Raw genomic sequence first — 14,018 nt, 5'->3', positions numbered from 1 at the left:
CCCTTTTTATCCACTAAGAACAATCAAGATAGCTCTTAATCATCATCATATTGAATATTCATCAAGGTATCGAGTGCCTCTTGCTTGCTTTCTGTTGAAAGTTTAGTTATAGAGAACATAGTGATTGCTACGGTTCAGGGGGCCTTCGCTGTCTTACAATCCCACTTAAGGCACAGCCTAGGCATAGCTGTATCTGGATAGACATGTAGGTTATAACTATAAGAGCCAGCGTGATAAGGACATACCTTATCAGACACTTAACAGTGCCTCTCAACATCTAGTATCCATCCCCACCTTTCCTTTTTCACTTCTTGATTTTGTACTGCTTCCTCATCCACTCTGCTCAACAAAGCAGCAGAAGGCTTTATTAATAGCAATGCAGACACCTTCACTAGCTTCATAAGGAAGTCGAGGGCAGGCAAATGGTTGTGAAGAGCATAGCATAAAGCTGCTTTACCCCATCATTATTCTTACAGTACATATCCTTGCCCAATGCAGTGGTAGAATTTTAAAGGCATTGTTCTGACAAATCTGGAATAATTCAGGGCCAAATCAATGTGGGGTACAAGTCAATGTAATTCTGGCAGAACCTCATCCAGTTAGGGGCATCGGTGGAGAAGTTCTGTAGTCAGTGCCATCTGTTCCTGTAGGTGCCTGCTTGTCTCAGGGCTCTGAGACCTATCAGCTAACAGCAAGGCAGAGTACAGTTTGATCCTACCCCTGTACAGTAGGTGGAATTATTCTCACTGAATTAGCCATTTAATGATGACCTCCCTCATAACTGAGACTGTGTTCTGCTGACAGTTATATCCCCTACCTTTATCCTTGTAGTGGAGAATAAAGTCACTTTTAAGAGCCATCCCTTGACAGATGTGGTTCCTTTCTTTATATTCCTAGGTGTTGGAAAGCCATATAAATTTTAAGCTAAGGACTTTAAATTGGGCCTTGCTGGTCTTATAGTCAGTGAGATACTGATATTAAATCCTCCACCCTAATATTCCATTGAGTAAAGTTCCTCCGACACAGATGCTCACACCTCCACATTGGAACATTCATAGAGCATAGAACTGTACAACTCAGTATGGGCACTTTGGCCCACGATGTTGTACTGAGCAGTATAAACCTGCTCCATGTTTAATCTAACCCTTCCCTCCCACAGCCTTTAACCCTCTATTTTTCTTACATCTATGTGCCTATATAAGATTCTTCTGTATGATCCTATTGTCCCAGTCTCTCCGGTAGTGCATTCCAGACATCCACCACTCTCTGTGTAAAAAAAACAAACTACCTCTGACATCTCCCCTAAACTTTCCTCTGCTCAACTTAAATGCATGTCCTCTGGCATTGGCCACTGCTATCCTTAAAAAAAAAGTTGCGTGTTGTCCACTCTGTCTGTGCCTCTCATAATCATATACACCCTTATCAAGTTACCTCTCATCCTCTGTCACTCCAAAGATAGAAGCCCTGGCTTGCTCAAGCTTTCCATATAAAACATGTTCTCAAATCTAGGCAGCATCCTGGTAAATCTACTCTGTACCTTCTCTGAAGCTTTCACCTCCTTCCTATAAAGGGTCAACCAGAAATGACACAATATTCTAAATGTGGTCTAACCAGAGTTTTATATAGCAACACATACAAAATGCTGGAGGAACTTAGTAAGCCAGGCAGGATTTATTGAGGGGAATAAACAATACCCCGACTGTTTATTCCTCTCCATAGATACTGACTTAGTGAGTTCCTCAGCACTTTGAGTGCTGTGCACAGATCGAATTTTCCAGTATTTGCTTAATCTTGTGTATTTTATATAGAGCTGCAATACTAGCTCTTGAAGTCTATCTCCCAAATAATGAGGGCCACTAAACCATACCTCTTCTTAACCACCTAGCAATTTATGTGGCAACTTCAAGAGATCTATGGGTTGGGACCACAAGATTCCTCTGTTCCTTCACACCGCTAAGAATTATGCTATTAACTCTGTATTCCGCCTTCAAATTCAATCTTTCAAAGTGAATCACTTTTCTAGATTAAACTCCATCTGCCACTTCTCTGTCCAACTCTGCACTCTGTCTATAATCCATTTAAACTACAACAACTTTGCTCACTATCCACAACACATCCAAACTTCATGTCATATGGAGACGTGCTGATATACCTTTCTAGTTCCTCATCCAAATAATTTATAAAAATATCAGAGAGCAGGGGTCCCAGGACAGATCTCTGCAGAACACCTCTGATCACCAATCTCCAGGCAGAATACACTACATCTATGGGCAAACCAATTCTGAATCCACACAGCCATGTTTCCATGGATCCTAGGCCTCATGATTTTCTGGATGAGCTTACCACTGCAACCTTGACAAACACCTCATTAACATCTATACACACCACATGCACTGCTCCACCTCCATCAACTTGTATTGTATCCTCCTCAAATCTCAATGAAGCTCATGATCTGCCTATCACAAAGCAATGCTGGCTTCCCCTAATAAAACTAACCTTCTCCAAATGCTTATAAATTCTGTTCTTAAGAATCCTCTCCAATAGTTTGCCTACCGCTGAAGTAGAACTAAGATCATAAGACCAAAAGTCTATAAGAGATAGGAGCAGAATTAGACCAATTGGCCCATTGAGTCTACTCCACCATCCTCTCATGGCTGATTTATTTTCTCTCTCAACCCCATGCTCCTGCCTTCTCCCCATAACCATGGATGCTCTCATTAATCAAGAAACTATAAACCTCCACTTTCAATATACTCAATGATTTGGCCTCCTCTGCCACCTGTGAAAATCAATTCCAGAGATTCACCACCCTCCAACTAAAGAAATTTGTCATCATCTCTGTTCTGAAGCAATGTTGTTCTATTCTGAAGCTGTGTCCTCTGGTCCTAGATTCCCTCACTATAGGAAACATCCTCTCCATGTCCACCTCTCTAGTCTTTCAATAGTTGATAGGTTTCAATGAGATCCATCTATTCTTCTTAACTCCATCGAGTACAGGCCTAGACCCATCAATCACTCCCCATATGTTAACCCTTTCATTCCCAGGATCATTCTCATGAATCTCCTCTGGACCTTCTCCAACACCAGCGCAACTATTCTTAGATATGGGACCCAAAACTGTTTATGATACTCCAAATGAAGTTTGACTGATGCCTTATTAAGCCCTTGCATTACATCCTTGTATTGCTTTTATATTCTAGTCCTCTTAAAATGAATGCTAACATTGCATTTTCTTTCCTTCCCACTGACTCAACCTTTAAGTTAAGTTTTGGGGAATCCTACACGAGGACACCCAAGTCCCTTTGCACCTGTGATTTCTGAATTTTCTCACATTTTAGAGAATAGTGTACATCCTTATTCATTCTATCAATGTGTATGACCATACGCTTCCATATACTATATTCCATCTGCCTCTTCTTCGCCAATCTGTATACGTCCTTCTGCAGGCATCCTGCTTCATCAACACTACCTTCCTCTCTACCTGTCTTTGTATTGGCTGCAAACTTGGCCATAAAGCCATCAATTCCGTCATCTAAATCATTGGCATATAATATGAAAAGAAGAGGTCGTAACACTGACCCCTGTGGGACACTGCTAGTCATCACGGACAACCAGGAAAGGTCCCCTTTGTAAACACGAGGAATTCTGCAGACGCTGGAAATTCAAGCAACACATGTCAAAGTTGCTGGTGAACACAGCAGGCCAGGCAGCATCTCTAGGAAGAGGTACAGTCGACATTTTGGGCCGAGACTCTTTGTCAGGACTAACTGAAGGAAGAGCCCCTTTGTGCTTACTCTTTGCCTCCTGCCAGTAAGCCAATCTTCTATCTGGTATCGTTCCATGGTCTCTTATCTTATTTAGCAGTCTCATATATGGTACCTCGTCAAAGGCCTTCTGAAAATCTAACTAAAGAACATTCATTGACTCTCCTTTGTCTATCCTGCCTGTTATTTCCTCAAAAAATTCCGAAAGATTTGTCAGGCAAGATTTCCCCTTAAGGAAACCATGCTGACTGTGGCCTATTTTATCATGTTCCTTCAAGGACCATGAAACCTCATCCTTAATAGTGGACTCCAACATCTTTCCAACCACTGAATTCAGGTTAACTGGCCTATAATTTGCTGCTTTTTTTTTACTTTGACTTCCCTTATTAGCCTAGGTCACCTCATCTTCCCTTTAGAATACTACTTCTTCTTTGGATTGTATTTATCCTGTGCTTCCGAATTGCTCCCAGGAACTCCAGCCTTTGCTGTTCATCCCTGCTAGTGTCCCCTTCCAATCAACTTTGGCTAGATCCTCTCTCATACCTCTTTAAGTCCCTTCACTCCACTGTAAACTGATACATCTAATTTAGTTTCTCCCTCTGAAACTGCAGGGTGAACTCTATCATATTATGATCAATGCCTCCTAAGGTTCTTTCACCTTAAGCTCCCTAATCAAATCTGGTTTGTTACACAACACCCAACCCTGAATAATCTTTTCCCTAATGTGCTCAACCACAAGATGTTCAAAAAATCTATCTTGTATGCATTCTATAAATTCCTTTTCTTGGGATCCAATCCAACCTGATTTTCCCAAACTATTTACATATTGAAACCCCCTGTGACTCTTATAACATTGTTCTTCCTATCTTCCTTTAGTTTGTAGCCCACATCCTGGCTACTGTTTGGACTCCTGTATATAACTCCAATCAGGTTTTTTTTTACTCTTGCAGTTTCTTAATTCTACCTACAAGGATCCTATGTCCCTCCCTCTAATCATTTGATTTAATTTTTTACTAACAGAGCTACCCCACCTCCTCTGCCTACCTGTCTGTCTTTCAATACAATATGTATTCTTGGATGTTAAGTTCCTTGGATATTAGCTATGATCTTCTTCCAGCCATGACTCAGTGATGCCCACAACAACATCATACCTGCCAATTTCTAACTGCGCTGCAAGATCATTTACGTTATTATGTAAACTGCCTTGGTGAACACTGAAGCAAAGTATTCATTAAGAACCTACCTTACCTCCTCTGCTTGCAAGCACATGTTTTCTTCTTTGTCCTTTAGCAGCCCTACCTTCACTCTAGTCATCCTCCTGTTCTTCCCATATTTGTAGAACGTCCTTGGTATTTTCCTTAATCCTACTTACAAAGGCCTTCTCATGTCCACTTCTAGCTCTCCTAAATCCCATCTTGCACTCCTTCCTAGATCCTAGACTCTTGAGACTCTTAATTCTCAAGAGTCCTGTCTGATTTTAACTTCCTAAACTTTAAGAATGCATCCTTCTTCCTTTAATTAAGTTCTCCACTTCTTTTGTCAACCATGGTTCTTTTACCCTATTGTCCTTTCCCTGTCTTAGTGGGACAAATCAATCCAGAAATTCATGCAAGTTTTCTCTAAACAGTCTCCTCATTTCTGCTGTGCATTTTCCTGAGAATCTGTGTTCCCAATTTACGCTCCAAAGTTCTTGCCTAATACCATCATAATAAAGCCTCCCTCAATTAAATAGTTTCCATATCATCTGTTCTTATCCTTGGCCATGGCAATGCTGTAGCCCAGGGAGCTGCAGTTACTATTTCCAAGATGCTCGCCCACAGAGAGCCTAGCACCCGACATGGTTCATTGCCTGGTAGATATGGTCTCTCCCCTAATCTGTCTGCCATCATACTGTGCCCGGTGTCCTTCCTGGACACACCTAATAAATTCTTCCCTGTCTAGCCCTTTTGCACTACAGAGGTGCCAAACAATATTAGGGAAGACCATAAGACCATAAGACATAGGAGGAGAATTAAGTCATTCAGCCCATCAAGTCTGCTCCGCCATTCCGTCATGGCTGATCCCAGATCCTACTCATCCCCATACACCAGCCTTCTCACTATATCCTTTGATGCCCTGACCGATCAACTTCCACCTTAAATATATGCATGGGCTTGGCCTCCACCACAGTCTGTGGCAGAGCATTCCACAGGCTTTCTACTCTCTGGCTAAAAAAAATTGCTCCTTATCTCTGTTCTAAAGGGTCACCCTTCAGTTTTGAGGCTGTGCCCTCTAGTTCTGGATAACCCCATCATATGAAACATCCTCTCCATATCCAGTCCTTTCAACGTTCTGTAGGTTTCAGTCACTTAGGAAGATGAAGTCATTTATGACAACAACCCCGTCATTTTTGCGCCTTTTCAAAATCTTTCTGCTGATCTGCTCCTCAGTATTCTTGTAACTATTGGGGACATATAGAATATCCACAACGGGGTGATTGCTCCTTCCTGTTTCTGACTCCCACCTACACTGACTCAGTCGCGATCCCACCATGATGTCCTCCCTTTCTGCAGCTGTGATAATACCCATGATCAACAATGCCACTCACCCTTCTTTCTTTACCTCCCTCCCTGTCCCTTTGAAACAACTTAACCATGGAACATCAAGCAGCCAATTCTGCACTCGTGAAAGCAAAGTCAGTCTTTGTAATGGCCACAACATCATAATTCCGAGCACCAATCCATGTTCTAAACTCATCACTCTTATTCTTAATAATTTTTGGATTAAAGTAGATACCTTGCTACCCATCCAACTGATTGTATTTATGCCCTATTCACTACCCACCTTTCTTCACACTCTCTCTCCCGTTGTACCTACCTTTGCAGTAAGAGCACCATCATCTGATTTATCCTCTGCTTCCCAACCACCTGCCAAGCCAGTTTTAACCCTCCCCAGTAGCTCTAGCGACCTGCCTGCAGGGACATTGATTCCTCTAGAGTTCAAGTGTAACCCATCCCTTTTGTACAGCTCATTCCTTCCTTAAGAGATCACAATGATCCACAAATCACAGATTATAGATGAGGCAGGTCTCTGGTTACTTCCTTCTGTGCTTCCAATACCTGAAGAAGGAAACCTCTCAAGAACTGAGTCAATGCTATGCAGTAAGTAGGTCAACATGTCCTTGCTCAAAGGAGCACTGACAGGCAACTTCATGGGCAGCCCATTCCTATCTCATGGGAGACAGTCTAGACACTCCTCTGGATCTGGACCATTGATGGCCTTCCTTGCTGTCCACTACTCCTCAAATTTTGGCATAATCCACACATTTCCTGATCCAGTTTAGCAAGTTATCACTGTTAACCTTTCCTCATTTCTTTCACCAGTTCCCTGGTGGTGTGATCCATTATCACTCAACATCATCTTGAGTATTTCAAATCGAGGAACAATGTCTTTTAGCAAAACCATCTTTTCTCCTTGTGGGATAAGTTTCTAGAAAACATATTTATTATCACCAGTACATAATGCATCCACCTTGCATTTAGGAATCAGCATAAAATCTATATGCACAAAAGGGCCCCATGTTGGGGCTTTAAAACAGGTACACATTTTTGCCAGGTGTTTTTGCCACGTTATATTTTTGACAAATCATGCATTTCATACTAAGTTATCAGTGCAAGCAGCAAAGCCTGTTGCAAATCAATTTTGTTGAATGATATGACTCAACCCTACTTTTGTCACGTGTAAAAGAATGACACATATGGGCAAGCCAAAAGAGAAGGTTCCTGGGGTCAACCACATAGCCATTGTGGGTGATCCAAAGAATTTTGGTTGTTTTGATAACAGACAGTCTTCTGCAAATTTGATTTCCCCCCATTGTCATCATTTTGCAAACTTGCCACTTCATCAATAAAACTTTATCAAATGGACCCCTCTGTTTCTGTTGCTGATGGTGGTTTTGGTGCTGGCAATGCTGTAAAACACTCATAACCTTAGGCAATGCTATGTCCTCCCATCCAATATAAGTAGTAAAGAATATTTGCTTAATATGCAGTTGCAACCCATTTACAATCGTTTTAATCAACGTGGCCTGCCCTGATTGGGGCTGAGGCCTGAATGACTGTCAAATACTTCTCACATGTGCTCAACATGATCACCAAGTCCTCATCTGATTTTGTGCTAATCAGTAATGGACACTGAACATCCTTCACTCTAGTCAGAACATTACCCCATTTAGTTTGGCCTCCAACAGTACCTTCTAACCAGTTGCACTTTCTGCATACTTGTTTCTAGTTCCTAAGGTCCATCATTACCTCAATATCCACTTGTAAAATCTCCATCATATGCTGGAAACATGCTATGTCTTCATGGGATTAGGCATGTAATCTACTATGGATCTTAATTCAGGGAATGTCCCGATTCTTTAAACATGGACGGAAAGATGATCATTATGTATCTTTTTATTATGGCTGGTGTTTAAAGATTCGAGGGTTGTCACTGCACACCATGTGCCAACAAAATATTTGTGCATTTTATTTTGAGTACGTGTGCAGCGACAGAGACTTACTGTTCACAGCAAGGACCCATATGTGTACTAAGGGCAGAAAGACTTTGCGTAAGCAAATCCTTACCTCTATGTATACTCAGTGGCCACTTTATTAGGTACACCTATACACCTGCTTGTTAATGCCAATCAAGTGGCAGCAACTCAGTGCATAAAAACATCCAGACATGGCCAAGAGGTTGAGTTGTTGTTCAAAGCTGACAGGAAGACGAAGGTAACTTAAATTAACCATCCATTACAATCCCAGTGTACTGAAGTGCATCTCTGAACATACTACACATTGAACCTTGAAATGGATGGGCTACAGCAGCAGAAGGCCACAAACATGTATTCGGTGGCCGGCCATGTTATTAGGTACAGGACAAACTTTGTTTGCATGTCATCCATACAGATCATTTCATTATAACAATACATTGAAGTAGTACAAGTAAAAACAATAAAAAGGTGTTACAGATACAGGGTAAGTGCAGTGCAGACAGACAATAATTTGCAACATCATAATGAGGTTGATCTTACCGTACTAGTGGATCATTCAATAATCCTATAACAGTGGGATAGAAGCTGTCCTTGAGCCTGGTGCAATGCACTTTCAGGCTTTTGTATCTTCTGCCCAATAGGAGATGGGAGAAGAGAGAATGTCTGGGGTGGGTGAGAGTCTTTGATCATGTTGGCTGCTTTATTGAATCAGCAAGAAGTGTAGACAAAGTTTATGGAGGGGAGTGTTCCATGATGTGCTGAACTGTGTACACAATTCTTGGCAGTTTTTTTACAGACTTGAACAAAGCAATTGCAATACAATCTGTGATGTATCTGCATAGGATGCTTTCTATGGTACATTGATAAAAGTTGGTAAAAGTTAAAGGGGACATGAAAATTTTTTTAGACTGTTTGGGAAGTAGAGGCACCGGTGAGCATTCTTGTCCACAATATCTGTGGATTTTCATGTTAAAGAAGGAAGCCTTTTACAGGGATAACAGAGAAAGCTAGAAACACTCAGTGGGTGAGGAGGAGGAAAATATAGTCAATGTTTCAGGACAAAAATCTTATTTAAAACTGGAAATGTAAGAAAACAAGTGTATTTAAGCTACAGAGAGGGGGAGAAGGGAGGGAGTGTCTGCTATAGGGTGCTGACCAAAATTGTCAGGTGAAAATTAATTGGAAAGGTGACATTGGGAGGCAGAAAAGTAAAATGAAACTACCTGAAACAGAAAGATGCAGCCATTTTGGCAGAGAATGGGAAAAGAGGGAGGGATTGTAGCTAAAACTGAAAGTTCCATATTATGGCCCGAAAGCTGTAATACAAAAGGTGGAATGCTGTATCTTAAACAGCTGGTGCAAAATAGGAGCCAGAAACAGGGATCTCAGAGTGAGTGTGTGGCAGAGAACTAATTGGGAAGAGTCACCTTTGTAGTCCCTCAATCTGCTTTAGTTTGCCTTGATACAGAAGAGACCACAACACAGGCACTGAATTCATTACTAGAAATCAGAAGTGGACAGGAACATGGATCCAAAAGTTTTAGAAGGTTATGGACCAAATGTTGGCAAATGGTACTAGCTTGGATGGGACTTGTTGGTTGGCATAGACCAGTTAGACCAAGGGGACTATTTCAATGTTGTACAACTCTATGACTTTAAGTGAAAGTGTATCTTTGCTTTACCTGAAAGGACTGTTGGGTTCCTGGATGGTGTAGCATCTCCAAAGGATGCGTGGGGAAGTGTCATGAGACAGGGAGTAGTTGGTGGAGATTAAAGAGACCAGGGAATCACAGAGAGAGCAATTGTTTCATTGACAATTGGCAACTGGTTTATTATTGTCACATATAATATAAAACTTTGTTTTGCATTTCAAAGATAAATTCAAAGCACACATACATCAGGGTGTTACAGAGGGAAGAGCAATAGTAGATTGTAGAATATAATGTAACAGCTATAGAGAAAGTGCAGTGCAGGCAGACAATAAGGTACAAGGGGTGTGATGAAGTGGATTGTGAGATCAAGAGTTTATCTTTACTCTACAAGAGTGCTGGAATGTGTGGTGGTGGAATCCCGTTGAAGGGGGAAAAAATTATGGAGGACGATCTGTTAAATATGGAACCAATTGGGGAGGATGGTGAAGACATGGGAAATCCTATCCTTGTTCTGATTGAGAGAAGAAGGGTGAGAACATAAATGTAGGAAATAGAAGAGGTACATTTGTGAGCTGTATCAGGTGTGATAGGAGAAAATCATTGTTGAGGAAAACAAATTCTTCAAGGCACTGATGTGGAAAGTCTCTTCAAGAATCCTTCAATCTGTTTTGTCTGTCCTGACTCATCATGAGTTATCTAATTGTCCTCCCCTCCAGAGCACAACATTTCATAGCTGATTTCCCTTTGAAAGCAATTATTGATGATGTTGGCACTATCCTTCTAGACCACAATAGCTTAAGATGGTTAATATAGCATGCAAGGCCTCAAATCTCATTGGGTTTGGTATTTTCTGTTTCAAAACAAAAGGACAAGCAGCACCTTACCCATCTGAAATTTGCTGTTTTTGTGTTGGTGCAGAGCCAGATAATGTTCAACCAAGATTGCATGAACTGCTTCAGTGGGACCAAGCCACAAAGCCAGCTACAGGAAGTCCATCTAGAGCTGATGAATAGGCTTGATATGTTGGCTGAGCTTGTGTGTGCGCCTCTGCGACCCTCCCAAGAGACAGTGTTGGAGAGTCTGGTAACCATCAATGTACACTGCCGTGATGTGCTGGGTGACATAATTGTTAAGAAGGTCTTCAAAACAGAAGATTTTGAGTGGACCAGGTAATAATCAGCCTGAAAAGCAATAATGCAGTTAGACACACTGGGAAATCTGCCAGCCCCTCTGTCTCCAGTCTCCATCAGGGTTGTGGGCAGGATGGCGTAATTTAAATATCAATCGATGGAGTACAGTGATTCTGTGGATAGAAGGTAGTTGCCTTGGGTAATGTGGAGGGTCTGCATTGACCAGCTGGCTTAACGTCAGCTCTTCCTAGACAGTCAGGTTTCCTTCAGGAGTAGAGACTTGGGATGGGGTTGTCCAGCCTGAGATTCAGCCAGCTGTTCAGCCCTCACTGGATATAGTCCTTAAGTGACTATTATATGCCCTCCCTCTTCCATTTATCCTGCCCACCAGCTCCAACCATTCATCACCTGACTTGCCAACCATTCCTTATCTACCATTTGGTCATTCAACTCACCATTCTTGCTGAATATCTCCCCTACCATTAGTCACTCAACTTTTCCATCCCTGCACATTCTTCCCTCCTCATTTGATTATTTTGGCCACTTCTCCTGATGCAGCGAGAAGTATATAAGGAAGTCCATGGAGCGGAGGTTGTTTGCCATGATGTGCTGAACTGTGCCCACAACTCGCTGCGGTTTCTTGCAATCTTTGCAGATCAGTTGCTATACCAAGTTTTGATGCCTATGGATAGGATCCTTCCTATGGTGCATCAATAAAAATCAGTAAGGGTTAAAAGAGACATGCCAATTTTCTTTAGCCTCCTAAAGATGTAGAGGCACAGGTGCACCTTCTAGGGCATGGCACCTATCTGGTTGAACCAGGACGGGGTGTCAGTGATGGAGACTCCTAGGAACTTGAAACTCTGCCTCACTGCCATTGATGCAAAAGGAAACCATAGAGTAAAATAACAAAGAAATAGGGCTTTTAGCCAAACAAATTCATGTCAGCCAAGATTCCCATCTAAGCTAGTCCCATTTGGTTGTGTTTGACCCATTTCCACATAAACCTTTCCTATCAATGTTCCTGTCCAAGTGTCTCTTAAGTGTTTTTATTACACCTAGCTCAACCATTTGATTTAACAGCACATTTCCATATACGCACCATGCTTTTTGAGAAAAAGTTGCCCTTCAGGTCCCTTTAAAATTTTTCTCTTCTCACCTACACCTATGTAAACACAAAATACTCTGCAGATGCTGGGGTCAAAGCAACACTCAGAACACGCTGGAGGAACTCAGCAGGTCGGGTAGCATCCAAGGAAACAATCAGTCAACGTTTCGGGCCGGAACCTGAGGAAGTCCTGACGAAGGGTTCCTGCCCGAAGCGTTGACTGATCATTTCCACGGATGCTGCCCGACCTGCTGAGTTCCTCCAGCGTGTTGTGAGTGTTACCTACACCTATGCCCTTTAGTTTTTGATTCCTCTTCCCTGGGAAAGTTCTGTTGAAAGGGCTTTCATTTTTCACAAATGCTGCCTGAACTGCTGAGTGTTTGCAGCATTTTTAAAGACATGATGTTACTGCATTGTTCATTTATATTCAAAGTTATCTGAAGACCCTGACACACTAACTCTTGCAGAATGTTTTATTCCTGAGCTATCCCAGCAATTATTTCTCATTTATTACTGCCTGATATATAGAGGCAGCATCTGCACACTATGGTATGCATTTGTTTATACATAATATAAATTGTGTAGATGTTTAAACACATGGTGTATGCATCCATAGAGAATGTACACTATTTATTTATGCATGTTATACTGTGTATGCATCTGTATATATGTTCTTGCGTACATAGGGGTAGGTGGATAGACCTTCCACAAAGGTAACTTTTTGTGTTGTAACAGTATTATGAATTGAGTATATTCATAAAGAACCAGTAATTGACAGTCTCTGCTGCAGCTCGAAGCCTAGTGGGTGCACTTGTAAGATGCATTGTGACTTGGGGTTATTGTCATCCCACTGAAATATGTGTGTTTGAAAGGCATGGAGAGCTCTGACAGAAAATCTGTGTTTCAGGCAATTGCGTTATGAATGGAACACGCAGAACAACTCTTGCTACGTCATGCACGCCAAAAGCTCCTTCATCTATGGCTATGAGTATCTTGGCTGCTCTCCCCGATTAGTAATCACTCCACTGACTGACCGCTGCTGGCTAACTCTGACTGGAGCCCTGAACTTCAACCTTGGAGGCTTGCCATCAGGACCATCAGGGACAGGCAAAACAGCAACAGTCAAAGACCTCGCTAAAGTAAGTGTTCAGTGCTGAGCAATGATCAGAAAATGATCTTTCCCATAACTCTAATTCCCTTCTAACATTTTATAGCATGATATTCAGTACTGGGCTTCTTTATCTCCTGTTTTAGTGAAGACTTAAAGTCATTAAAACCAAGCAGTGTAATCATTGGAAAAGTAAAGCATTGTGCCCAACGTCACCTGTACCAATAAACAGGATGCAGGACCTGATGTGGGGTTTCAACCCAAAATGCTGGCAGGTCCTTCCCCCCTCCCATAGGAGCTGTTCAATCCTCGGAGTTCCTCCAGCATCTTGCTTGTTGCTCCAGGTTCCAGCATCTACAGTCTCATGTGTCTCCAGATTTATTACCTGCTCCTGCCTGAGGCTGTTCTGCTACAAAGGGCATAAGCTTAAAATGTCAATCTAATTTCCTGCATTCTACTCATATCCCTCTGCCGCCCTCCCCCAAGTGCTTATTAAGTGGTATTATTGTACATACCTCAAATACTTCCTCTGACAGCTCGTTCCATTTACTCACTACCCTCTGTATGAAAAAGTTGCTCCTCAGGTCTCTTTTAAATCTTTTCCCTGCCACCTTAATCCTATGTCTCTAGATTCGAACTTCCTTACCCTACCCACCTTATGTTTGTCTCTCATAATTCTAATTACTTCAATAGGATTCAATAGGTACATTTAATGTCAGAGAAATGTATACAATGTATAT

At 41.8% G+C, this 14,018-nt stretch overlaps 1 protein-coding gene across 1 annotated transcript in view; it reads left to right on the top strand.

Moving 5' to 3' along the window:
* The window catches only part of LOC140193014 (dynein axonemal heavy chain 6-like), a gene marked incomplete at its 3' end in the record, with an annotated part of 382,778 nt that overhangs the window by 146,953 nt on the left and 221,807 nt on the right, over positions 1–14,018 (top strand). Inside the window, exons 22-23 of the mRNA XM_072250467.1 lie at positions 10,851–11,101; positions 13,078–13,309. Of these exons, the coding sequence (XP_072106568.1) occupies positions 10,851–11,101; positions 13,078–13,309 (483 nt within the window). The remainder of the gene's footprint in view (positions 1–10,850; positions 11,102–13,077; positions 13,310–14,018) is intronic.

Source organism: Mobula birostris, unplaced genomic scaffold, assembly GCF_030028105.1.
Source record: "Mobula birostris isolate sMobBir1 unplaced genomic scaffold, sMobBir1.hap1 scaffold_348, whole genome shotgun sequence".
Taxonomy (NCBI): domain Eukaryota; kingdom Metazoa; phylum Chordata; class Chondrichthyes; order Myliobatiformes; family Myliobatidae; genus Mobula; species Mobula birostris.
This window is presented reverse-complemented; position numbering and strand designations above follow the sequence as displayed.